The sequence below is a fragment of the Trachinotus anak genome, unplaced genomic scaffold, assembly GCF_046630095.1.
Source record: "Trachinotus anak isolate AG129_WGS33_773 ecotype Australia unplaced genomic scaffold, CSIRO_AGI_Tana_v1 ptg000023l, whole genome shotgun sequence".
NCBI lineage: Eukaryota > Metazoa > Chordata > Actinopteri > Carangiformes > Carangidae > Trachinotus > Trachinotus anak.
In genome coordinates, this window is record NW_027273874.1 from 8,001,946 (window position 1) to 8,029,837 (window position 27,892).

Genomic DNA, 27,892 nt, shown 5'->3' on the forward strand with positions numbered 1-27,892 from the left:
TTAAATTGTCTTTTAGGCAACTTTAAGATATTGAGATATATTAAGATATTGATGCTGCATGTGACAGAAAACTACAACTCATCAGATAAAGTTATTACGTTTATTTTCTGTCATTGAGGAGCAGATTTATACGACATGTCTTCTTTAAAGAACTGCAGGGCTGTAGTGAAGCTTCATGTCCCGTCACTGCTCTTTCTATGTTTCACTGTTTCACAGATATTTGATCTGAAAATGAAAAATATATCAAAGTTATTTTTTATAAAGATGTAATTTAAATGATGAATGCCTCTGAACATTTACTGTATACTGAACACATACTGAGGGGAGGTAGAGGCGGTGATGAGGCCGGTTCCTCCCCCAGGGACAGAGAGGGGCCGCGGGCTGCAGCGGCTCAGGCCCCCGCTGCTGACCCGGAGGACGCTGCGTCCAGGCCGGACTCAGTTCTAGTTGAACCCGCTGACACAGTGAAGGTCCCTCATCTATAAATACTGAGGCGGTGGTTGTTGATGACAGGTGGTGACCTGCAGTCAGGAGGAGACTCTGCTGCTCACACATCACACAAACTATCACAGAAGCTCAGGGACTCACATTAAACACCTGAAGAAACTGGAGGAAGTGATGAACAATCATGGCGGCGTCTGAACCCAGTGATGAGAACATGTCGATTAAAAACTACTTTCCTGAAAAAAGTGGAAAAGCGACGAATAAATGCGACAAAAATCACAAAATCAGTGAACTTGGTTTGTGAAGAAGAAAACTCTTTGTTGTTTATTCACTTTTCACACTAACTTGTTCTCGTCCTGACGTCACTAGCAGTAACCTAACAACCATGCTCGTTCCCGAGACACAGCGGGACCGCGGATCGAGTGCACGTACACAGTGGTGACGTCACTCAGAGAAAAAAGACTTTTCTGAGCTTTGAAAAACTTTTACACAGATTAAAACCCCGTGGATTAAAAATATACATGAGAAAGGTTGATATGTGGCTGTGTGCACAGCTGGAGGCGGCTGTTCACAGTTTTACAGGCCTCTCTTTTACTATTGCGCTCTATGGGAAAATGCTTTTTGGGCCGCAGGGGATTTTTCGCTGCAATACCACGAGTGGCCGCTGGGAAAAAATGGCTGCGAGGCTGAGCGGCGGCGCCGTGTCCAGGTCTTATAATACATCCATGTGTTGAATCCTGTGGAACAGCGGAGGCGCCATGTTAACTTCCAGGTTTCATGTTTAATACATCCATGGTTTCAACACTCCCCCTGAGGCGGAGTTCACCGTTAAGCCCCGCCCCCTTTAAACCACGCCCCTTTAAACTCCGCCCCCCGCTTATTCTGAAAATGAAGGTGTGTCTGAAACATCAGGTTGTAGATTAAACTACCCAACAGGAAACAGTCAGTGTGAGCATTAAACTGCTGCTGACATGTTGATCAGCTCCATCAGGAACAGGCTGCTTTCACCACATGTGTCTTATAATCCCTCTGTACTGTCCTCACTCTCTGTCTGTGGCTTCTGAAGTCAGTAAAGACTCTAAATCACATCTTTTAGCAGGAAAGTCGTCACTTTCCCTAAAGTGGAACAAAATGTGAAGGTGAAGAGAGAAGAGAAGATGATCAGCTGCTTCCTGCTCATCACACTGACCTCCTGTGTCTGTGGTGAGTTTACTCCAACACTTTATTATCCATCAATAATACAAGTCCTCAGTGAGTCTGCTCCTCACTTTCCCTCTCTGTCTCCTCCACAGCAACATTTGTAGTGACTGTGACACAGAGCTCCTATCAGGCAGAGGAGAACCACAACATCACACTGGAGTGGAGCTTCACACCCAAACCTCTCACTTCACACAGCTCCCTTATTATCTACTGTCAACTGATAACTGATCACAGAGTCTCAGTCCTGTATCATGTACATGAGGGTGTTGAGGTCCCAGAGTCTCAGGATGAACAGTTTTCAGGACGAGTCCAGTCTGACAGAGACGCTCTCAGAGAAGGACGAGTCAGACTCCATGTGTCCAGACTCAGGACTGAGGACTCAGGACTGTACCAGTGTCAGGTCCTCACTCCTGATGGGAGGGGCTCTGAAACATGTCTCCTCAACGTCTCTGGTGAGTTGATTCAGTAGAACTCAGTAGAACTCAGTAGAACTCAGTAGAACTCTCTTCTTATGGATGTTATCAGTGTTGTACAGACTAAACTAGACTTGATGCAGTTTGGCTGCTCAGCTCTATAATATTTACTGAGATTATAATTCATGATACAACAAATAATGAACTGTTCATAGAAACAAACATCGTCAGGTTCAAGTCCAAACGGTTCACATTTTAATTTTGGACTTGAAGTATTTTTATGTCTTTTACAGCAGCTGTTGATCAGCCCCAACCTGAGACACCACCTGAGAGACCAGAACCAGAGAGTTGGGGAAGGATCGGCCTCGATGTTGGACTGACAGCAGCAGCAGCTTCAGTTCTACTGGTTCTCTGTCTTCTGTTCTGCTCTGTTCTCTGTCTTCGTTTAACTAAATCTGCTGATGAGAAACAAAACGTGTCTGCAGCTGTAGAGACAGAACCTGAGACAGAACCTGAGACAGAAATGGAGACAGACCCTGAGACAGAATAAGATTTCTACCCAGAGTCCAGCAGTGGATTTGGAGAAAGTTACGGCTCCACAGAAACAGTTTGGTCAAAGACGTCAATGAGACGAGACTCAGAAAACACTGGTTTCTCTTCATGTTCTTCAGTCAGTGACTGTGGAGTAAGAGCCACAGTCCACAGCTGATACACAACATCATGGACCTGATGGAGCAAACTTGTTTGGCCACAGCAGTGGTCTATAAACACCGAGGTGGGTGAGTGATGAAGTGACGCTATTGGTCGGTGGAGTGTTGTGTCATTACTTTTCTTTCTTTTTTTTTTTTTACCTTTTTCATTTGAAGCTTTTGGTCAATGCTTCAAAATAAAATATGATGTTGCTATTTATATAGTATGAGTCATGAATTTGATCTCTTCTGGTCCAAAACTGTAGCAGCACAGTCTTCATGTGTCAGTGGAGCTGTTCATTGTCTAATGTCATGAAAACTATAAAACTGTGTTATTCTGATCTTTCTATACTTCATACACAGTTTTAATTTTTGCACAGAACTTTAATGTTTATTTTTTCTAAACATGAAGGTGAAATTTACAGTCACTGATTTTATTTCAGCTTGTTGTTATTTGCTGCCTGTTGTTGTCACTTTCTCATTGTGTGTAATTGTGAGAGAGAACCTGGGTTGTTCCCCTGGAGTTGAGGACAGCGTCAGTAGAGGGAGCTCTTTACCTGAGGGAGGTTGTCACAGTGGAAATCCTCAGCTGGAGGAGAAAGGTCCTGCAGACCAGGGGGCGTTCCGTGAGTGGGAGCAGCGTGACTGTGATTGGCCTATTGTGGGTTTGGGGGTGTAACTGGAAGTAATACCACGCCCCCATCATGCCACGCCCCCTGGTCTGCAGCCGCACCTTATTGCTCTGGTCGTTTCACTTTCTCTCAGCTGGTAAAACTGCGTAGACAGAAACACAGGGACCTCCATGTTTGAAACTCTCAGCCTGTTGTGTAGTGAAGCAGTTTGTTGTGTGAAAATAAAAAAAACATGGTTTCTGTCAAAAACAGGTGTATTCAGGTAGATGGAGTGAAATCATTAAGAAAGACAGATTTGTTGCTGACAGGTAATAAAGACACAGGACACAGACTTTATTTGTATATTCATTTATTTTTACATATTTCATTGTTATAGTTGCATCTTCTCATATTTATGTCTTTATTATTTCTGTTGTTGATGACAAAGTCTCTGAGTTTTACCTCTTTGAGAAACTTCATGGTCTCTGATGTTAAAGATTTACACACAGAAGAGTCCTGATGACTTTTTTTTTATCTATAAATAAATATTATACAGGCCATAATAAGTATTTATTTACAATATGCACATATTGTATATATATGATGAGAAAAGACGGATGAAATTCTGGAAAATGATCATGTCCACTGGAACATGTGGGACTCAGAAATACTAATAAAGGTGCTGTTCTCTTATAGGTCCAGACAGGTTTTTGAGACTGATGGTGATTGGTGGGAGAACAACAGAGTGAACAGTGACTGGACAAACTCAGAGCTAAATCTGAATGATTCTTCTGGAAACACTTTGACTCAAACAAACAGGAAGGTTAGAGATCTTACATTATCTTTGTCTGAAATCAGATTTGATTTGAGAACAAATGTTTCCCAGAACCATCATAACTGCTGCTGCTGTTCAACATGAAATATGGGTCAATGAAAGCTGCATTTACACTTCATAATAATTCAAACACAAACCCACAGGGATGTGAACACATTAAAAACATAGAAATGTGCCTTTGATATAATAATTAAGATTTCTGACACCAGTGCTCTGACTCATTCTGACAGGAAGAGGTGAAAGGTCAGAGGTCAGATTGGGTGTCTGACCACCCAGTGTCATCAGTGTCTACACTTGATGCAGCGGGTGAAGAGCAGATGTTAGAATTGATATCTGCGCTTTGCCCCCCCCCCCTCCAAGTTTACTCATTAAAACAAATCCAGGACGAACACAACAATAATACAACCCTGTGGTCGGACATCGCCTTGTGTCTCTTCTGTCATAATAAAGGTGTAAACACCAGGACACGTCTACAAATGTCGGTGAAACCAGGAGTCGTGTAGCAGGTTGATCTGAGTTTTTGTTGCACCATGGGCCATGATAGGCTCCGTTACACTTTATGACCTCATGTGATTGTGAGAGCGTTTGAAACAGCTTGAGTGGACACATTTTACTTTCACTCTCTGACTCACAAAATGAAACAGCTTAGGTTATTTCTGCTCCTGTAAAGCTCCAATTCAATAAAGTTTATTATAGTTGTTGTGAATAAACTGTTTTAAGTCTTGTCAACTTCTGGGAAGAAACACAACTTCTTCTCTCATATAAACACAGATTTATTTAGAGTATATTCACATTATAAACCGTACATGAGGAAACTTTATTGCATATTGTAACAGTTTCATTCAGTAGCTATAATAATAGTAATAATAATAATGAGTGTGAAGCTGAAGGAGGCTTCAAATCTAAAGTGAGTTTAGTCAAATGTTCTGTTCACTGTTTCAGATCCAGTGGAAACATTATTTACACTGATATTAGCTGTTAATGATGTTATGACCGAATTTAAACTCAAACTCTAAACAATATGAACATCATCATTTAACACAGAAAAACATGCATTTTATATCACAAGTCAGTTTATGACACTAACAACTGATGATGCAAGAACAGAGTCCTGTATTCTGTGTCTGGGTTCTTTGACTCAGGTTCTATCATTATGATAGAGAAACGTGGTTCAGACAGAGTCCTGTTAGATGTGTTGGTCTGTTTCTCACAGAGAATCAACGTCTCTACAGCTGCAGACACGTTTTGTTTCTCATCAGCAGGTTTAGTTAAACGAAGACAGAGAACAGAGCAGAACAGAAGACAGAGAACAGGTAGAACTGTAGCTGCTGCTGCTGTCAGTCCAACATAGAGGCCGATCCTTCCCCGACTCTCTGGTTCTGGTCTCTCAGGTGGTGTCTCAGGTTGGGGCTGATCAACAGCTGCTGTAAAAGACATAAAAATACTTCAAGTCCAAAATTAAAATGTGAACCGTTTGGACTTGAACCTGACGATGTTTGTTTCTATGAACAGTTCATTATTTGTTGTATCATGAATTATAATCTCAGTAAATATTATAGAGCTGAGCAGCCAAACTGCATCAAGTCTAGTTTAGTCTGTACAACACTGATAACATCCATAAGAAGAGAGTTCTACTGAGTTCTACTGAGTTCTACTGAATCAACTCACCAGAGACGTTGAGGAGACATGTCTCAGAGCCCCTCCCATCAGGAGTGAGGACCTGACACTGGTACAGTCCTGAGTCCTCAGTCCTGAGTCTGGACACATGGAGTCTGACTCGTCCTTCTCTGAGAGCGTCTCTGTCACACTGGACTCGTCCTGAAAACTGTTCATCCTGAGACTCTGGGTCCTCAACACCCTCATGTACATGATACAGGACTGACTCTTTGTGATCAGTTATCAGTTGACAGTAGATAGTAAGGGAGCTGTGTGAAGTGAGAGGTTTGGGTGTGAAGCTCCACTCCAGTGTGATGTTGTGGTTCTCCTCTGCCTGATAGGAGCTCTGTGTCACAGTCACTACAAATGTTGCTGTGGAGGAGACAGAGAGGGAAAGTGAGGAGCAGACTCACTGAGGACTTGTATTATTGATGGATAATAAAGTGTTGGAGTAAACTCACCACAGACACAGGAGGTCAGTGTGATGAGCAGCAGGAAGCAGCTGATCATCTTCTCCCTGTGAGAGGAGACAGAGGTGAAAGGTCACAAACATCATCACAACAGCTGATCCTGTTCATGATCCTGCTCAGGACCAACAACCGAGCAAAGGACAGGACGCTGAGCCTCGATGCTGCTGCCACAAACACTGTGAGCTCCAGTCACAGTGATGGAGAGTTGGTTTCATCCCCAGAGGAAGAAAAGCTTGATCAGCTGCAGTCACGTCATTTAAAGATACTTTAATTACAGAGCACAAAATGTGGAGTTACCGTTTGCGCCTCTTAACACCAAAGGAAACAGGCTCTGGATCTGTCACTCTTGAAGGAGACACCGCTGGGACTCGTGGACCTTCCTGCTCTGATCTGTGAACTAAGAGGAGAGAGAGTTTGATTTACTCGTCATGTCTTCAGACGGTTTCTTGCAGAGTTCTCCACTAGGTGTCACTTGTTAGTGCAGCTTGTTGAAGGCGTCTCTCTCTCTCATTTACAGTGAGTTAAACCGACCTGACTGGTTGCTCTGTGCAGGAGCTGATCTTCTGATCTGACTCCTCAGCCGCCACAGAACGCGTCCTCTTCCTCTTCCTCTTCCTCTTCCTCTCAGCTGTTAAACAGTGGGAGTCAGAGCAAAGGTTTGTAAAGGGAACATTTCATCATAATGGCAGTTGTTTTTGTACTTTGACTTTCTATGTATTTCTGTGTATTTTGTTGTCAGCTTCTATGTGCTTGCTTAGCTACAGATATTTAAACATGTTGTAATTTAGACAGTTTACAACAAAGATTAAATTCAAGCTTCGTTTTCACTGCTGGCAGTTTTCTATGTATTCTACTGAACAGCTGTGGATTCATGTGGATTCATGTCCTCTCCCACTAATGCGCAGCTTCCACTGTGTTTCCTGTTATCATGACTTTTTTTCTACTTTTTTGCTCCCTGAAAAACAAATGATCATGATATTCCAACTGTGCAGTTAAATAAAGCTTTTATGTGGCATTCAATGACATTTGTTTTTATAAATGATATTAAACAGAATAATATAATACGAAATAAAATAATAACAAGAATGTTAATAAATATTACACATTAAATAAAAATAAATAAATGGTAAATTATAATAATTTATTATAATTATGAAATAAAATAAAATAATAGGTTTACTCATAGTTACAGACATCAGTGGGGCGGGGGAGGAGCTGGATGGGGGTAAAAGTTTGCAAACCACAAAACATCTTTGACTCATTGTTTAAACCTCAAGTTTGAGCCAAAACACAACCACACACAACTACACACAACCACACACAGCGACACACAACTACACAGCAGCCAGCGGGTCCGACCTCTCACAAGGAAACACACAGGTTAATAAACAGATACTCACTGTTTTAGCACAAACGCTTCGCTGCTTGTTGCTTTTTCAACAAAACATATTCCCTGAACGTCTCATGCGTGTCAGTGCAGTGACTTGTCAACAATACGACGCGGGAAAGTCCCATCGTTTGTTTACTTTCGGTTTCTGTTCCTTATGTAACACGGACCATGAGCAACATGCTGTCTGTGATCATATCACTGCACTAAATTGTGATGTTTTTCAGGAGAGAAAGTGACAGTTCAGACTAGAAAGAAGTCGTGGTTCAGTGTAGATGTGAGTGTGAGTCTGTTTTCTTCATTGTTGTGTGTTTGACTCAGTGTCAGATCAACAACCTGCACATTAGAGAAGAAGCTGCAGCGACTTTTTCTCTGTAGATCTGAAGACTTTGACATTTGAAAGACGTTTCAGAGACTTTTCTTCCTCATGAAACCAGCAGCAGAAATATATCAGAACTCAGCTGCTTCTGATTTAAGAAAGAAAAACATGTCTGCCATGCTTTAGTCTCTGCACAGGACCAGCAGGAGAATTGCGTTTAACACTCCTCTGTCAGGGGGGCTCAGGGTTAAAACCCACACCCTACTCCAAGCTGCACTCAGAGACTCTCTCTCTTTTTACACAATAATGAAGACAAGAATATGAGAAGACACAGACAAGAAACAACAATAATCATGAAAGATATGAAACATGTGAGAAGACAGAAGGGCCAAACTTCATCAGAGCCTCATCTGACTGAGTTTGAGTCAAAAGAGAATCTGACACATTCACTGTTTCACATTTAAAAACCTCATAGAAGACACCATCCAGAACACTAGACCAATAAGGTGTCAACAAAAACACTTTGGTTTGTAGTAAAGAGACAGTTGAACAAACACAATGTTCAACAGACATGTGATCAATGAAGTGACAGATCATCATCAAACCAAAGCTCAGTGTCGTTCACCAACAGCAGCAGCTTCATATTCAGTAAAGTGCAGTTCTGAAGACACATGGCTGAGTGGTTGTTTGTCTACATGTCAGTTCTCTTCAGTTCAATCCAGTTTTATTTGTATCATCAAATCATAACATACGTGATCTCAAGGCTCTTTACAGAGTCAGGCCAGACCTGAGTTGTTATCACTGTCATAGCTCATCAAATGACTGTCAGAGAATCAACGTGTGATTTGAGTTTTAAGGTAAACGTGGTTTATTTGAACTCTCACACTGTCCTCCTGCTAAATATTGATTAATCAGCTCTAAAAACAAACCCACAAACCCACAAACCCACAAACGCTCAAAACAACCAGACACTGTGGAAACACTACACCTCATCTTCAGACTCAGTGGTGAGCATCTCTCACTGCTGCCATCAGCTGGGCCTCCACTCAGCACTTCCTCCTGACATCAGCTTTTTCAATGTGAAGCAATGAATGTGTCAGAATCAAACTGTCAAGTCCAACTCAATCAAATAAAGAACAATATGAACATTAGTTATTTCATTCATTCTCTTCAGTTAGAGAGAGAAAAGCCCAGTAATCCAGTGAGAGCAGCAGATTTATGAATAAACTGATATGATGGCTGCTGCCTAATGTGATGATTCTAGTTCAATTAAACTGAAGTTGGTGAAACATCTGAGTTTTATTTTTATAGGTTGTGTCTTATTTTGGTGAACAGACAGAGGAAATTCAGTGGTATGGGAAAATCACTTCTGCTACAGTAAGAGCAGGGGGAGCTCTTGGTCTGTGCCTCAGTCACTAACACACTTGACTTCTGAGCAGCTGAGGATTTCCACTGTGACAACCTCCCTCAGGTAAAGAGCTCCCTCTACTGACGCTGTCCTCAACTCCAGGGGAACAACCCAGGTTCTCTCTCACAATTACACACAATGAGAAAGTGACAACAACAGGCAGCAAATAACAACAAGCTGCAATAAAATCAGTGACTGTAAATTTCACCTTCATGTTTAGAAAAAATAAACATTAAAGTTCTGTGCAAAAGTTCAAACTGTGTATAAAGTATAGAAAGATCAGAATAACACAGTTTTATAGTTTTCATGACATTAGACAATGAACAGATCCACGAACACATGAAGACTGTGCTGCTACAGTTTTGTATCAGAAGAGATCAAATTCATGATTCATACTATATAAATATCAACATCATATTTTATTTTGAAGCATTGACCAAAAGCTTCACATGAAAAAGGTAAAGAAAGAAATAATTTGCACAGATGAGTTAAACATGGATTATGAGGTCGACATGGTTTATCCTAATCAGATTATTTCAATAAAGTGAACACAGAGCAGGTTTCACATCTGTCTGATCAGTGACAGACTTTAACAAGGTGTCCTTTCAAAATAAGAGCAGGTAGAAACCTGTGACACAGCTGGACTGTTTACGGTCTCCACTGTAAACGCCCCTGATGACGTAATACAAACTGTTGGCACCAAATCCTTTTGAAAGAGCAGCTGACCAATGGGAAAAGAAAATAACCCAACACTCCACCGACCAATAGCGTCACTTCATCACTCACCCACCTCGGTGTTTATAGACCACTGCTGTGGCCAAACAAGTTTGCTCCATCAGGTCCATGATGTTGTGTATCAGCTGTGGACTGTGGCTCTTACTCCACAGTCACTGGCTGAAGAACATGAAGAGAAACCAGTGTTTTCTGAGTCTCGTCTCATTGACGTCTTTGACCAAACTGTTTCTGTGGAGCCGTAACTTGACTCTGGGTAGAAATCTTCCTCTGAAGGCAGAATGAATGAATAAAAAGAAACAGAACAACAACTGCTGTCAGTCCCAGTCCAAGGTAGAGACTGATCCTTCCCCGACCTGCTGTGTTTGGTCTCCCAGGTTCTGTCTCAGGTTCTGTCTCAGGTTCTGTCTCAGGTTCTGTCTCAGGTTCAGACAAATCCTTCGCTGCTGTAAAGAGACCAAACAAATCTGTGTTGTTCATGTAAAGAAAAATCCTTTCACTGATAAACACGACAAAATAACAGCAACAGAGTAAAGTGTAAAATATTTCCCAAATTCCTCTGGAAATCAGTTTTAGTGCACAATACTTTTCTTCACTGTGAAATGAACCTGTGAAGAAAAGTTCTACTGAGCAAAGGACAGGACGCTGAGCCTCGATGCTGCTGCCACAAACACTGTGAGCTCCAGTCACAGTGATGGAGAGTTGGTTTCATCCCCAGAGGAAGAAAAGCTTGATCAGCTGCAGTCATGTCTTTCTGTCACTAGATGGAGCCAGAGCTCAAACTCTCCACTCCTCGATCAACAGCAGCCAGGCAGGATTCAACAGAGGCGACCGACCACAAACTCTGGTGAGTTGATTCAGTAGAACTCAGTAGAACTCAGTAGAACTCTCTTCTTATGGATGTTATCAGTGTTGTACAGACTAAACTAGACTTGATGCAGTTTGGCTGCTCAGCTCTATAATATTTACTGAGATTATAATTCATGATACAACAAATAATGAACTGTTCATAGAAACAAACATCGTCAGGTTCAAGTCCAAACGGTTCACATTTTAATTTTGGACTTGAAGTATTTTTATGTCTTTTACAGCAGCTGTTGATCAGCCCCAACCTGAGACACCACCTGAGAGACCAGAACCAGAGAGTTGGGGAAGGATCGGCCTCTATGTTGGACGGACAGCAGCAGCAGCAGCAGCTTCAGTTCTACTGGTTCTCTGTCTTCTGTTCTGCTCTGTTCTCTGTCTTCATTTAACTAAACCTGCTGATGAGAAACAAAACGTCTCTGCAGCTGTAGAGACAGAACCTGAGACAGAACCAGAGACAGAACCAGAGACAGAATAAGATTTCTACCCAGAGTCCAGCAGTGGATTTGGAGAAAGTTACGGCTCCACAGAAACAGTTTGATCAAAGACGTCAATGAGACGAGACTCAGAAAACACTGGTTTCTCTTCATGTTCTTCAGTCAGTGACTGTGGAGTAAGAGCCACAGTCCACAGCTGATACACAACATCATGGACCTGATGGAGCAAACTTGTTTGGCCACAGCAGTGGTCTATAAACACCGAGGTGGGTGAGTGATGAAGTGACGCTGTTGGTCGGTGGAGTGTTGTGTCATTACTTTGTTTTTTTACCTTTTTCATTTGAAGCTTTTGGTCAATGCTTCAAAATAAAATATGATGTTGATATTTATATAGTATGAATCATGAATTTGATCTCTTCTGATACAAAACTGTAGCCGCACAGTCTTCATGTGTTAGTGGATCTGTTCATTGTCTAATGTCATGAAAACTATAAAACTGTGTTATTCTGATCTTTCTATACTTTATACACAGTTTGAACTTTAATGTTTGTTTTTTCTAAACATGAAGGTGAAATTTACAGTCACTGATTTTATTGCAGCTTGTTGTTATTTGCTGCCTGTTGTTGTCACTTTCTCATTGTGTGTAATTGTGAGAGAGAACCTGGGTTGTTCCACTGGAGTTGAGGACAGCGTCAGTAGAGGGAGCTCTTTACCTGAGGGAGGTTGTCACAGTGGAAATCCTCAGCTGGAGGAGAAAGGTCCTGCAGACCAGGGGGCGTTCCGTGAGTGGGAGCAGCGTGACTGTGATTGGCCTATTGTGAGTTTGGGGGTGTAACTGGAAGTAATACCACGCCCCCATCATGCCACGCCCCCTGGTCTGCAGCCGCACCTTATTGCTCTGGTCGTTTCACTTTCTCTCAGCTGGTAAAACTGCGTAGACAGAAACACAGGGACCTCCATGTTTGAAACTCTCAGCCTGTTGTGTAGTGAAGCAGTTTGTTGTGTGAAAATAAAAAAAACATGGTTTCTGTCAAAAACAGGTGTATTCAGGTAGATGGAGTGAAATCATTAAGAAAGACAGATTTGTTGCTGACAGGTAATAAAGACACAGGACACAGACTTTATTTGTATATTCATTTATTTTCACATATTTCCTTGTTATAGTTGCATCTTCTCATATTCTGATGTTAAAGATTTACACACAGAAAAGTCCTGATGACTTTTTTTTATCTATAAATAAATATTATACAGGCCATAATAAGTATTTATTTACAATATGCACATATTGTATATATATGATGAGAAAAGACGGATGAAATTCTGGAAAATGATCATGTCCACTGGAACATGTGGGACTCAGAAATACTAATAAAGGTGCTGTTCTCTTATAGGTCCAGACAGGTTTTTGAGACTGATGGTGATTGGTGGGAGAACAACAGAGTGAACAGTGACTGGACAAACTCAGAGCTAAATCTGAACGATTCTTCTGGAAACACTTTGACTCAAACAAACAGGAAGGTTAGAGATCTTACATTATCTTTGTCTGAAATCAGATTTGATTTGAGAACAAATGTTTCCCAGAACCATCATAACTGCTGCTGCTGTTCAACATGAAATATGGGTCAATGAAAGCTGCATTTACACTTCATAATAATTCAAACACAAACCCACAGGGATGTGAACACATTAAAAACATAGAAATGTGCCTTTGATATAATAATTAAGATTTCTGACACCAATGTTCTGACTCATTCTGACAGGAAGAGGTGAAAGGTCAGAGGTCAGATTGGGTGTCTGACCACCCAGTGTCATCAGTGTCTACACTTGATGCAGCGGGTGAAGAGCAGATGTTAGAATTGATATCTGCGCTTTGCCCCCCCCTCCCTCCACGTTTACTCATTAAAACAAATCCAGGATGAACACAACAATAATACAACCCTGTGGTCGGACATCGCCTTGTGTCTCTTCTGTCATAATAAAGGTGCAAACACGAGGACATGTCTACAAATGTCGGTGAAACCAGGAGTCGTGTAGCAGGTTGATCTGAGTTTTTGTTGCACCATGGGCCATGATAGGCTCCGTTACACTTTATGACCTCATGTGATTGTGAGAGCGTTTGAAACAGCTTGAGTGGACACATTTTACTTTCACTCTCTGACTCACAAAATGAAACAGCTTAGGTTACTTCTGCTCCTGTAAAGCTCTGATTCAATAAAGTTTATTATAGTTGTTGTCAATAAACTGTTTTAAGTCTTGTCAACTTCTGGGAAGAAACACAACTTCTTCTCTCATATAAACACAGATTTATTTAGAGTATATTCACATTATAAACCGTACATGAGGAAACTTTATTGCACATTGTAACAGTTTCATTCAGTAGCTATAATAATAGTAATAATAATAATGAGTGTGAAGCTGAAGGAGGCTTCAAATCTAAAGTGAGTTTAGTCAAATGTTCTGTTCACTGTTTCAGATCCAGTGGAAACATTATTCACACTGATATTAGCTGTTAATGATGTTATGACCGAATTTAAACTCAAACTCTAAACAATATGAACATCATCATTTAACACAGAAAAACATGCATTTTATATCACAAGTCAGTTTATGACACTAACGACTGATGATGCAAGAACAGAGTCCTGGATTCTGTGTCTGGGTTCTTTGACTCAGGTTCTATCATTGTGATAGAGAAACGTGGTTCAGACAGAGTCCTGTTAGATGTGTTGGTCTGTTTCTCACAGAGAATCAACGTCTCTACAGCTGCAGAGACGTTTTGTTTCTCATCAGCAGGTTTAGTTAAACGACGACAGAGAACAGAGCAGAACAGAAGACAGAGAACCAGTAGAACTGTAGCTGCTGCTGCTGTCAGTCCAACATAGAGGCCGATCCTTCCCCAACTCTCTGGTTCTGGTCTCTCAGGTGGTGTCTCAGGTTGGGGCTGATCAACAGCTGCTGTAAAAGACATAAAAATACTTCAAGTCCAAAATTAAAATGTGAACCGTTTGGACTTGAACCTGACGATGTTTGTTTCTATGAACAGTTCATTATTTGTTGTATCATGAATTATAATCTCAGTAAATATTATAGAGCTGAGCAGCCAAACTGCATCAAGTCTAGTTTAGTCTGTACAACACTGATAACATCCATAAGAAGAGAGTTCTACTGAGTTCTACTGAGTTCTACTGAGTTCTACTGAGTTCTACTGAATCAACTCACCAGAGACGTTGAGGAGACATTCCTCAGAGCCCCTCCCATCAGGAGTGAGGACCTGACACAGGTACAGTCCTGAGTCCTCAGTCCTGAGTCTGGACACATGGAGTCTGACTCGTCCTTCTCTGAGAGCGTCTCTGTCAGACTGGACTCGTCCTGAAAACTGTTCATCCTGAGACTCTGGGACCTCAACACCCTCATGTACATGATACAGGATTGAGAATCTGTGATCAGTTATCAGTTGACAGAAGATAGTAAGGGAATTATTTGAAGTGAGAGGTTTGGGTGTGAAGCTCCACTCCAGTGTGATGTTGTGGTTCTCCTCTGCCTGATAGGAGCTCTGTGTCACAGTCACTACAAATGTTGCTGTGGAGGAGACAGAGAGGGAAAGTGAGGAGCAGACTCACTGAGGACTTGTATTATTGATGGATAATAAAGTGTTGGAGTAAACTCACCACAGACACAGGAGCTCAGTGTGATGAGCAGGAAGCAGCTGATCATCTTCTCTTCTCTCTTCACCTTCACATTTTGTTCCACTTTAGGGAAAGTGACGACTTTCCTGCTAAAAGATGTGATTTAGAGTCTTTACTGACTTCAGAAGCCACAGACAGAGAGTGAGGACAGTACAGAGGGATTATAAGACACGTGGTGAAAGCAGCCTGTTCCTGATGGAGCTGATCAACATGTCAGCAGCAGTTTAATGCTCACACTGACTGTTTCCTGTTGGGTAGTTTAATCTACAACCTGATGTTTCAGACACACCTTCATTTTCAGAATAAACAGCAGAGAAAATTGAGAAAGAACAGCAGGAAAAAGAGGAGTGAAAAGTACAGTGAGCTCTGAGCTGAGGCTGAGACACAGGATGAAGAGAGACAGAGGAGGATGAGGAAGAAGAGTCTCTGCAGCCTGGAAAAGGGGGCGGAGTTTATAGCATAACTCCGCCCACAAGTCTTTCAGCAGCTGTTCGACAGGATCGTCACTAAAGAGAAACTTTAACATTTTCAGTCCAAAGAAATATTCAAACATGTTGGAGACTTTGTTCAATCAGAAGCAGCTGAGTTCTGATATATTTCTACTGCTGGTTTCATGAGGAAGAAAAGTCTCTGAAACGTCTTTAAAATGTCAAAGTCTTCAGATCTACAGAGAAAAAGTCGCTGCAGCTTCTTCTCTAATGTGCAGGTTGTTGATCTGACACTGAGTCAAACACACAACAATGAAGAAAACAGACTCACACTCACATCTACACACAGTTCAACAGTCAAACTGCATCAAGTTTCTGCATCAACACAAATCCAGCATGAACACAACACTAACAGCAGCTCTGTATCTACACATCACCTTGTGTCTCTTCTGTCACAGTAAAGGTCCAAACAGATCCTGCACAGAAACACACCAGAGGCAGACGAAGGTTCAGTGGAATCGTAGTTTCTTTCAATTTGTTCATAAACATGGAGCTTGTTGTTGATCTGTCGCAGCTGATATTGAGAGAGACTCCACCCTGGTATTTTCCACCCACCCACCGAGTGTTGGTCTCCACTTCCTCTTCAGTCTGAACTGAACTTCAGGCAGCTCAGAGCAGGGATCTGTACAGAAGCAGAACCAGCTCCATGTTTGATTTGAAAACATGAGAAACGCTGCAGATCCAGTTTGTTCCTCAGTTTGTTTAGTTGTTGTTTTATCTGCTGATTATATTTGAGTGTGGACGTTTTCTGTCAGTCACAGTGTTCATGTCCTACAGAAACTACTGATCAGCCCAGAGAAGAACTTCAACAGGACCAGAGACGAGGAGAGAAACTGCAGCAGTGAGATGAGAGAAGCTGACTCACTGTGAGTGAAGCTCAGACACTGTTCACTGTGGCTCACAGTTCATCACAAACAGTCACCGCCTCCTGCTGCACCCGGTAGCCAATCACAGGAGAGACTCACAAAGAGGACTGTCTCTAGTTCTGCAGATATTTCTCCTCCAGAGGCAGAGGATGGTTTGTTTACAGTTTGCAGACCAGGGGGCGTGGCGTGATTGGGCGCAGCTTGAATGCAATTGGCCTATTTGGGGTTTGGGGGTGTAACTGGATCGTTACGCCACGCCCCCTGATCTGCAGCCGGACCCCTCTCAATGAAGTGTGTTAGTGACTGAGGCACAGACCAAGAGCTCCCCCTGCTCTTACTGTAGCAGAAGTGATTTTCCCAAACGACTGAATTTCCTCTGTCTGTTCACCAAAATAAGACACAACCTATAAAAATAAAACTCAGATGTTTCACCAACTTCTACAGTTTAATTGAACTAGAATCATCACATTAGGCAGCAGCCATCATATCAGTTTATTCATAAATCTGCTGCTCTCACTGGATTACTGGGCTTTTCTCTCTCTAACTAAAGAGAATGAATGAAATAACTAATGTTCATATTGTTCTTTATTTGATTGAGTTGGACTTGACAGTTTGAATCTGACACATTCATGTCATGTCAGGAAGAAGCTGGATGAAGTGAGAGGTTTGGGTGTGAAGCTCCACTCCAGTGTGATGTTGTGGTTCTCCTCTGCCTGATAGGAGCTCTGTGTCACAGTCACTACAAATGTTGCTGTGGAGGAGACAGAGGTTTGCAGTAATATAAATGTGAAGAAGACTTGCAGGAATATAAAACTTGTGTACATTGCAGCATCTCATGTTTCTTAGATGCAGTTGCTGTGTTACCATCAGAAGATGGCAGCAGCGAGAGGTACTCACCAAACCTTCAAAAGCATAGAATTTCCCAAGTTTTTGGTTGTTCTGCATCCTCCACACACTCATTACTCAAGAAATGAGCCTGGGAATTGTTGGGTCTCTTTCTCTCTTATACTTTATAGAGACGGTCTCGACCTCCTCCAATTGGAAAGTGCCTTGAGACAACTTCTGTTGTGATTTTGCGCTATATAAAAAATAAAACTTGATTTGATTTGATGTTTCTTTTTGCTTCAAATGTAAAGTGTGTTACAAATAAAATGTATTATTATCATCATTATTATTATTATCCTTCTCAAGTAAGTGAAAGTCAGAATTGTGATCTGCTCATAGTAAATATGGTAAATATAGGACCTTAGAACTTGCATACTGCTGTTATCTAAATGAGTGTAAATACAGGTTATGACTTGTTGAGTGAGTTTCAAACTGAATTAATAGTAGCATTAATCCTGATGCAGACTACGGCTCAACCCAGGGGGAACCTCTTCTTTAATCACCAACAGATGCTGCAGGGAAAATTAAATACACACACAAATATTATGGACAACAGTGACTTTATATTGACACTGATATCAGTGGTGTGTCAGTGATCATTCTTTTCCAGATTTGCAGTGATGTTAATTTTGTCAACAAGCAGCAGTGGTGGAAGAAGTGTTTGTGTCCTTTACTGAAGTGAAAGTGTTTAATACAACAATGTAAAACTAAAACTTCTGCATTTAAATTCCCATTTGAGTAGAAATACAAAATTATCTTTATTGTATTTATTCTGATGTGATATAGATAACATCTCTGAAAATTTAAATGCCAATTAGGTCAATGTGCTGAGACCACAACTAGCACAAATACAAATTTTTCTGTTCATTTAAAACATTATGCTGTTCTTCATGTGGCTCAAAAACCTGTATTCCATCAAGACATCAAGAGATTTGTTTAAAATTCACACCAAGCCACTGTACAATGTAAAGAGAAACTGAAATTAAAGTAGTAAAAGTGCACCATGTTGAGACAGAGTGCCAATGCTGACAGTGCTCATTTCACACAAATCATAGCAATGAAAGTGGGTATATTTTGGTTTTATTATTAAGTAAAATTGAAACTACAGTAAACTACCTGTAAATATATATAATTATAATTCTTTGTCAGTTTGATTGGAAATGACAGAATGAAATGTAATTTGTATTTTGTTTTTCATTTTGTCTTCTATCTATCTAGGTCAAACAAATAATGAAAATATTGCAAATTAAAACTACTAAAAATGCGGTCAAATTCTAGTATTATAGACAGAGACAAACAGAACCTCAAAATGTGTATGTGAAATGTGTATGAATGTATATGTGTGTTACAGCATTTCAACAGTTACTGGAAAAAAAATATACAGAAAACATATTCACAGTAACTGTGGCACTTGAATTAGCATTAAGTCAGGGTCACACAACAGAAATATAGATTAGCTTGCTAGCAATATTTTTTTTTTGTAGTTTGAGAAACAGAGGTAATGCTGCGTTCAGATTGGCAATAGTGCTCCATCAAAATCGCAGGCTCTTCATTAACTTTAAAAAGGCAACTGTGATAACCACGGATGGATTTCCAAACAGGCCAATGTGCACAGGCACAGGGGCTGAAGAGGTCAGGGAATGACTGGTGCATGATGTTTAAAATGACTGTTAATATTCCATGTTTGAAAGTCACAGAGGTCAGTTAAAAGATGCATAATGCCCACACATAATCTTTCAGTCTGGGGGTCATGTACCTTTTACCTGCCTGTGGGGCCCATTTTATCAAAATCCATCCATGCTAATAACATATTTCTGGCTAGCTAGTTAGCTAGCTAATATTTAGTTCAGGTTAACGGAGGTTCAGGTTAACTGTTGTTTGATGCACAAACCAGAGCGAATGACAAGAAGGTAACTGTCTTAAAAGTGACCTCCATATAGAAAAACAACCACTTTATCAGACTGTACAGTTTGAGATGGAGAACAAATGTAAACACACAACAACAAAATGGTTCAGGCTTCGTATTTACAGCTTGTTGGTTGAGATTTATACGCTGAGCTGGAAGCCGACTGAAAATGTAAGAGAAAATTGTTGTTGATATCTTGATGGTGTTTCAGAGATACAGTCTTTGCCTCCATGTTGATCTTAGAGTCATGGCTGAAGGTGTTAAGAGGAAGAGGAGGACGAGAAGGAGAAAGGAGAGAAGGGGAGGACAGAAGAGGTAGCTTCAGGAGAGGTGAGCAGCTGATCGCACCACGCCGGCTCATCCAGGTTTATTTCAACAAATGGGTCGGTGGAGAAAACGGCTGATGAAAGGAGAAGGAAAGGGGAAAATGAAGACACAAGTATAGCAATGAGATTTTAGATTAATATTTTCTATAATATATAATGGTATCTGATGAAATATACTTATTTCCTTTCTTACACCTTCTTGTGGGAGTCAAAAGCTGAGATGGATTTTAGCTAACTGCCTTCAAAGCTTCTTCAGACATAACTAACCTCGCTCGATCGAAGATGCCTTCTAACAATGCAAAAGGTGTCTTAATGTACACTTTATTATATGTGTATATGAAGCTCTTAAATATTTCAGACAACATCTCATAAAGACTTGCCCTCACTAGCTATAGTGGTTGCCAGGTTTGCACATTTTCCTAAAATGCATTTATTTATTTATTGGTAATTTATTTACCAAACAAAACACGCTTTTGAGTTGCACTATGGGAGTTGTATGGAGAAGTATTTGCATTTCATCATGACTACAATTGCTCTGCAATACCCACAGCTTAATGGGATGCAATACTAAATCATTGTACAACCCCTTTCAGTCATGTGGTGATTTTTGTATTCGTGATTTGAGTCAGTATCCATATAAAGAATCTTACATGGGTTATTGTTGTTTTCGTTCTGTGGTGCCTCCCCAGAAGCATCGAAGAACAGGTTGGTACTGCTTGGTGGGCTGGACGTCTTGTCATCTGGGTCATCGCCTGATAAGTGGCTGGTGTTACTTGTGGGCAAAGTCTCCAGACCATTTGCATCTGGCTGTTCCTGTGGATCTGGAGGGAGAAGAAAAGGTAAGGCAAGAGTGTTACACCAGAATAATTAAAAGAGGTGGACTTGATGAGTGTGACGATGGGAAATGTTCAGAGCACGTTGGGTAATATGGTTCATTCAAGGATAGGAACTAAATTAAATGAAAGCTGAAATGGTTCAAGTTCTCAGAAGCAGTCAAAACATCATTGTTGTAGCATTCTGCTTCCCAACATCAGAACTTTTCCCAGGACCCAGAACTTTGTCTCATACAGAACATCACAACTTGTGGCCAAAGTCAGATCTATCTAATGGAGCCATTTGGCCAATTCTGACCTTGCATTCAAGAAGAAGCTTTGAGGAAGAGATTATTTGATGTTTGAGAGTTTGAAGTACTAAACAACGGCCCTTCAGCACCAAAAGAAGCATTTGATTTTGTACCGTTCTCTCCACTGGTGTCCTTTTCCTCCGACTGTAGACTTGTGCCATTGCTTACTGGAGGAGGTGAAAGGTCATCGGTGGTCACTTGATCTTTAGGGGTTGGTCGATCTGAGATACAACACAACACCAAACACACAGGTCAGGATAGTCTTATAGCCTTCTACAGGCCTGTTAATTTAAATGCAACCACAGGCACAGAAACACACCTAGGTCATCCAGGTAGACTTGTTCAAAGGTTCCAGTGGGTTCGGTGAATTGATTGATGATGGGATCTGGGCGCTGAAGGTCAAACGAGTATGTCTGGACACACAAATACACAAGTACACTAAAATATGGCACATGGGAGCATCAGTTAACTATCTTCATTCTAACATGATAAAGTGAGTGGTTGTGAAATATGTATTTTAAAGGAAATGACACCAAAAAAATAATTTCTCCATCTCTATAATTTGTTTCCCTACCCTGGAGACTCTCCTGAGAAAGTAGAGGATGACACACAGAACAACGATCACCACGATGATCAATCCCAGGATCACATAACCTAGACAGTGATAGAGATGGAGAGCTTTTTCAGTTTTATTAGTAGCAGTGGTAGGATGTGGTGGCCCATTTGTGCCCACACATTGTCAACTGGCCTGCTTAAAATGTATAAATAGCTAATAGAATTTAAATGAAGTATATATTTATAGAGTGATGTAAGTAACTGAAACTATTTAATTGTTGAAAAAAGTAGAAACAAAAATTATTAGACACGTATACTGGATTACTATTTTAGTATGGAGCCTCAAAGTGTTCAGTATCAATGGGAGATTGTTAAAATATTGCTTTCATAAAAATTGACTTTAGGACAAGAAAATTGGATTAAATAAAACTTTTATTGTGATCTCCCTACTTATTGGTTGAAATTATATATTAGTTGAAATTAGTTAAATGACATGTTTATGTTTATGTTTTAATATTGAACACTTGGGCCTCCATATTTAGATGGCAGTGCATCAGCGAAACCTAGAATTAGAGATTAATAAGTGATACTAGCTGTAGCTGTAGCAGAAGCAGCTCTATGGAGAAGATAATGAAAAACGCATATCAAAATAGAGCAGGTTAGGTTAAGGTTAAAAATGAAGTACAGCTTCCTTACCCCAGGAGGAACTGCCCGTGTCTTCAGCTAAAAGAGACAGACAACTGGTTAGTCTGGTTCAGTTAAAAAAAAAATACACTGTCATTTCATGGTGTCAGTATTCATAACCCTAACCTTTTAGTGGTGAATGGAAACAGAATAAATTAAAATCCAAGGTGTTTAATATTACTTCCAAAACTTTCCAAACTCTCTTCATTTAAGAGACTACATTTTGACGTTAAAACAGAGCAGTTATGGGATGAAGGACATCCTGGTGGCCTTGTGGTTAAGAAACAATACAACTTCATTGTTCTAGATTTGATTCCAGCAGTGGACATAACAACACAACATACCCCCTTTCACTCTCCCCATGTTTCCTTTCTATATCCACACCACTGCTTTCCAACAAAGACAGCTTTCCAAAGGTTTTAGCCATCTTACCTAACAGTCAGTTCAGACAGTTGTTGATGACTGCTTAAATTTGAAGTTGTCCCACAAGGATCAATATTAGGCCCCTTGCTATTTACTTTATTCATGAACAATATGTACTTTCCGAGTGAGCATGCAGTGTCCATTTTTACGCTGATGATACCATCTTCTATGTCAACTGCAAGGTAGGCCCTCTCTAGGTTACAATCTGCATTTGACAAATTTCTAACCTCTTTTTTTGACATTTTTGATTTTAAACTTGACTGGTTGGTACGGAAATTTGATGGATGGGTGTATGTGTGACTGGTAGCACTTTGCGTGCAAAAGTGTCCTGCCGGCCGTTGAGCATGTGTCTGAATGTGTGTTTGATGGTTTGACAGATGAGTGTGAATGTGTTAGAGTGTGTGTCTGTGTAGCAGCCAGAGAATATGAGCATGTGATAGCTGTGGTTTGACACACAGGAAGACAAACTGAGGCACGCAACTCACGAAGCTGCCTTTTGCATCTGTGACAGTCAGCTACCTGGCTTTGTTGAGATGCCTGTTGTCGCTGTAGAAACTGCCGCACTGCCAACTCCAGCACCCTTGCTCATGCTTCCTGTCGTGTTGGCCGTGGTTGTCTCAACAGGTGCCTCTGTTCTGTCACTACCCTTCGTTGTTGTGTTAAACAAACTGTCACCTTCTTGACTCTTCCTTGTTTCTTCCGGAGTCTGTAAAACATGTCAAAGGGGCATCACAGTTTGTATAAGTAAATATCATGCAGGTCCAACTGTAGGGCTTTAGTGAATATATTTAACTGTACAGTGTGTGATCATGTGTAGATTAATTTCTTGTGAAATCAACTTTAAACATATTCTTTTACATAGTGGGTCCTTTATTTAAATTATGAAAATGTTTTAGCGTTTCTTAGTTTTTCATAGGTTTTTAATGTTTATTTTATTTTATTTTATTTCCCGCCTTGCAGTAAGCCATTGAATTCCTTTTATCTCCAGCAGAATTTAAACTTGTGTGAGAGAGATCATCCCTTACAGAGAAGAATTAGTAATAATTATTCATCTATTTACATATTTTTGTAATGTTATGTTATTGTCACCAAGATGGCTTCATGTTTGACTTAAATGTTTAAATTAATTTGACAATCAATCGCCTAACCAGTATAACCAGTATAACAGTTTATTGTCATATGATAACACCGCAACATTTTTAAGAAGTGGATTCTTACCAAACTTGACACAGCATTTTTTTCTCTATTTTGTTTGTATTTTTCCAGCTTTAATGCTCTATACTTCACAGCATAATGACTTGAACCTCCTGCCTCCAATCTCTGCTTCAGAAAATGGCCGGTGTGCATTTTTAAATAATCTGGGAAAACGAGCTATGTTAATTTATTTTTTATTTAAGGAGGGCCATAGTTCCCAAAGAAAGAGAATAAGATATTAATTCCCAAAAATGCTGAAATATTTCTTTAATATGAAATAAAGGCTATTGGTAGTTTGGTACAGCATTTTCACTAATGAGAAACTAGCATCAGGTATTTTTTTATAATCAATAATTTATAAGCTAGGCGTTGTTTGTTGCAAAGTAGCTGTTGAATGGTCATGTTACAGGTGCAGAGGTACAGCTCTAATGTTATTGGCTCAGGCTGGCACCAGCTCTTACCGTAATGTCAGTTGAATTATGATCTGTTGCATTCTTTGATACAGGACTCTGAAAAGGTGGGGAGGTGGGGAGGCCAATTTCATTCACTTCCTCTGAAGATGGATGGGGGGTGGGAGTAGGAGAACCTGTGTCAGACGTAGAGGAAATACAATCAGCCAGATGTTTTCTAAAGGATGTAGGCACTGTCACCATGGCTACTCTTAGTAATGGAGTGACGGGGCAACACTGTGATAACACAGTACAGCAGAAACAGTACCTTACAATACATCACGTCATGGTCTGACAGGATATCACACAACATATTGCAACACATTAAAACATCACACAATGCAACAGTACAGAACATCACAACATGAGAGGCTACAACACAGCACTGGACTAGGACAGGACAGAACAGGTCAGGACTGGACAGGATAAGGCAGTAAAGTAAAGTACAGAACGAGACAGTAGAGTACAGAACAAGACAGTAGAGTACAGAACGAGACAGTAGAGTACAGAACAAGACAGTAGAGTACAGAACGAGACAGTAGAGTACAGAACAAGACAGTAGAGTACAGGATGAGACAGTAGAGTACAGAACAAGACAGTAGAGTACAGAACGAGACAGTAGAGTACAGAACAAGACAGTAGAGTACAGAATGAGACAGAAGAATACAGAACGAGACAGTGGAGTACAGAATTAGACAGTAGAGTACAAGACAGGACAGTAGAATACAAGGCGTGACAGTAGAGTACAAGATAAGACAGTAGAGTACAAGACAGGACAGTAGAATTCAAGACGAGACAGTAGAGTACCAGATGAGACAGTAGAGTACAGAACGAGACAGTAGAGTACAGAACAAGACGGAAGAATACAGAACGAGACAGTAGAGTACAAGACAGGACAGTAGAGTACAGAACGAGACAGTTGAGTACAGAACGAGACAGTAGAGTACAAGACAGGACAGGAGAGTACAGAACGAGACAGTTGAGTACAGAACGAGACAGTAGAGTACAAGACAGGACAGGAGAGTACAGAACGAGACAGTTGAGTACAAGATGAGACAGTTAAGTACAAGACAGGACAGTAGAGTACAGAACGACACAGTAGAGTACAAGACAGGACAGTAGAGTACAGAACAAGACAGTAGAGAACAAGATGGGACAGTAGAGTACAGAACGAGACAGTAGAGTACAGAATTAGACAGTGGAGTACAAGACGGGACAGTTGAGTACAGAACGAGACATTAGTGTACAAGACGGGACAGTAGAGTACAAGACGGGACAGTAGAGTACAGAACGAGACAGTAGAGTACAAGACGGGACAGTTGAGTATAGAACGAGACATTAGTGTACAAGACGGGACAGTAGAGTACAAGACGGGACAGTAGAGTACAGAACAAGACAGTAGAGTACAAGAAGGGATAGTAGAGTACAGAACGAGACAGTAGAGTACAAGAAGGGATAGTAGAGTACAGAACAAGACAGTAGAGTACAGGACAGTGCTTGTCAGACCTGGACAGTACAGCAGTGGTTCCCTAAGTGACTCAAGTGAAAGCCAAAGCTGCCTAAAATAAACTTGAACTAAATTTAACAAAGTTGTTACTGTACCTTCCGTCTCCTTGTTAGATGGTGAATCAGAAGTGACCGTTTGTCCTCTGGTAATGGAAGAAATTGCTAGAACTGAGACAGAAAGACAAAATGATGAAAGGTTAAACATAAAGAAGAGAAAAAACTGAAGTTAGGCAGAAGGTCACTAAAGTCTATGTACTGTAGTAATAAGAGTGGAATGGATGGAGGTCTAACTGGAAACACAGTGGAAATACACTGTGGGTGCAGAAGAACCTTAATGTTAATGTAAGCTAAAGGAACGTATGTGTATCAGTCCAGAAAACAGAACATAAGTTAACCTTTCTCTGAACATGCACTCAGGTATAGTTAAGAGGAACCTGTTCTTGTTATTTCACAGAGCTGCTGCTGCAACAGGTTTTCATATGTGTGAAAACGTTGGTGTGAAAATGCAGTGACAGGTAAAATATCATAACATATTAGTACAAGTATATTAATCACATACTTTAGACATTTATTCCATATACTGTGACCTCTGACCTTTGTGATCTGGGAACTGAAGCTTATTTATCTGTCTACCCTATGTTTTATATATTATTAATCAATATACACAGCAACAAGAAAAATACAAATTCATTTACACACAGTTTCATATTTTCTGATGCTCAACAAGTCACTTTCTAAAAGACTGATGGATGAAATGATAGTTTCCTGCCCTCATACACTAATTTAAATAGTGAGGGAATATTTACCATATTCAGAGACATATTCAGTGTCATATTGAATAGATAAAAAATCCAAATTCAGGTGGAATAAATGAGGCTGCATTAATGAACCACTCAGAAAATAAAAGTTGAAATGATAAATAATGCGGCTTTTCATAATTTTCACTTATATTGTCATATTTGTCCTCCTTCCTACTTCCTGTATAATGGGGACAGGGGTTCCCAAGTCCTTACCTTCCTGAATCTTAAAGTACATGCAAGTATAGATTTAAGACAAAAAAAATAATAAAAAATTAAGGCCTTGAAAGTTTTGGAGAGTGAATCATTGGCTGTGGAAGCAACTGAAATATGAACTTGTGAGTGAAACCAGCGCCTAATTCAAATAACATGAGAACAATCTGCAAGCAAGGGCGGGAGCACTGATCTGCAAACAGATTTAATGTTCCTCTTCTGCATTTTTACTAATCAATAAACCCACTTTTTACACAAGTTTATTAGCACTCAAAAAAACAAAAAAACAATACAAGTAAGCAAAAGTAAATGTGAGATTGCAGATGAAAGCAGGTTTGCAGTTGAGCCGAACTCACCGAGGAAGCAGAGGCGACTCCACAACTTCGTCATTGTGATGGATTTACTTTCTCTCTCTCAGATTTAGTTCCCTAAAGATGTTGGATGATCATCAGCGAGGCTGTTGAGTCTCTTATTTTCTTTATTTGGTTCCTTTTTCCACGACCCTGTTGCTTTACCTCTACTCTCGCTTCGTCTGTCTGAGCTCTCAGCTTTGGTCTCTCTCTGTCTCGCCACCTACTCTTTCTCAGTATCTCTCAACCTTGCCTCCTCCTCGCTCTCTCTCTTCCTACCTCTGCAGCTCTCTCGCCCTGTCTCTCTTCACCTCTCTTTCATCCTGACTGCCTCTCTTCCTTCTTTGCTTCACTCCCTCTCTTTTCCTCTCTTTCTTCTCCTCACTTCTGTCATCGTACACTGTATGGCAGTGGTGGAGTACATAGTACCACGCTCTATTTCATCAGTTATTAAAAACCTGCACTGAAAATGATAGTGAGGTAAAAGTGCATAAATACTACCAACAAAATATACTTTCATTATCAAAAATTGACCCTGTGACTGAAACACTGCTAAGTCATAAATGTGTCAGCAGCACGTCACTCTTACTATAACACTATTTTATAGGTCAGATCAACAGCTAACAATGCAACTTTTAAAAAAACTACAGGCCTCAAAAGCTTAAATTTTTGATTTAAAGAGTTTTGTACATTTTTCTCATTTTTTCCTTTCTCTCCACCCGAGATAGTACACTTTTTTCTCTCTGCTTCACCCCGCTATTTCTCAACGTCTCGACCCCCACGGTCTCTCTCTCTACACTACACTGTCTATGTCTCTCTACCCTCTAAATCTCTCTCAGTATCAGTCAGTATTCAGGAACTGAGTCATCAACCGCAGCTGTAGCTCCAGATCAACACAGGATGCTAGTTTTAGCGTTTGACTCTTTACCTCAGCAGCACATCAGTATGACCACTTTGTAATGTTTGAAGCCTTGGC

At 40.5% G+C, this 27,892-nt stretch overlaps 2 protein-coding genes and 1 long non-coding RNA gene across 5 annotated transcripts; all 3 read right to left on the reverse strand.

The window, feature by feature from the left end:
* Nucleotides 1-4,753: 4,753 nt before the first annotated feature.
* Nucleotides 4,754-7,752, reverse strand: LOC139607069 (uncharacterized). The gene is made up of 6 exons (XM_071459680.1): nucleotides 7,719-7,752; nucleotides 6,850-6,946; nucleotides 6,616-6,715; nucleotides 6,310-6,365; nucleotides 5,861-6,220; nucleotides 4,754-5,616 (listed from the first exon to the last, which is right to left on the reverse strand). The coding sequence occupies exons 4-6, from the start codon at nucleotides 6,356-6,358 to the stop codon at nucleotides 5,267-5,269; spliced, it is 759 nt and encodes a 252-aa protein (XP_071315781.1). The 5' UTR covers nucleotides 6,359-6,365; nucleotides 6,616-6,715; nucleotides 6,850-6,946; nucleotides 7,719-7,752; the 3' UTR covers nucleotides 4,754-5,266.
* A 5,578-nt stretch (nucleotides 7,753-13,330) lies between these two features.
* On the reverse strand, nucleotides 13,331-16,571 carry LOC139607073 (uncharacterized). Of its 3 annotated transcripts, none has more exons than XR_011684769.1 (5): nucleotides 16,017-16,571; nucleotides 15,134-15,240; nucleotides 14,685-15,044; nucleotides 13,625-14,420; nucleotides 13,331-13,345 (listed from the first exon to the last, which is right to left on the reverse strand). It is a non-coding gene; the product is annotated as an uncharacterized lncRNA (long non-coding RNA). The 3 variants fall into 3 exon arrangements; XR_011684768.1 differs by having other exon boundaries at nucleotides 15,134-15,237; nucleotides 16,017-16,570; XR_011684767.1 differs by having other exon boundaries at nucleotides 15,134-16,569.
* Nucleotides 16,572-18,453: 1,882 nt separating this feature from the next.
* LOC139607032 (uncharacterized) lies at nucleotides 18,454-27,424 on the reverse strand. Its single transcript, XM_071459594.1, has 10 exons — nucleotides 26,923-27,424; nucleotides 25,653-25,724; nucleotides 24,063-24,187; nucleotides 22,927-23,113; nucleotides 21,997-22,023; nucleotides 21,320-21,399; nucleotides 21,065-21,158; nucleotides 20,859-20,966; nucleotides 20,273-20,443; nucleotides 18,454-19,696 (listed from the first exon to the last, which is right to left on the reverse strand). Exons 1-10 carry the CDS (start codon nucleotides 26,954-26,956, stop codon nucleotides 19,557-19,559), a joined length of 1,038 nt encoding a protein of 345 aa, XP_071315695.1. The 5' UTR covers nucleotides 26,957-27,424; the 3' UTR covers nucleotides 18,454-19,556.
* Nucleotides 27,425-27,892: the final 468 nt, after the last annotated feature.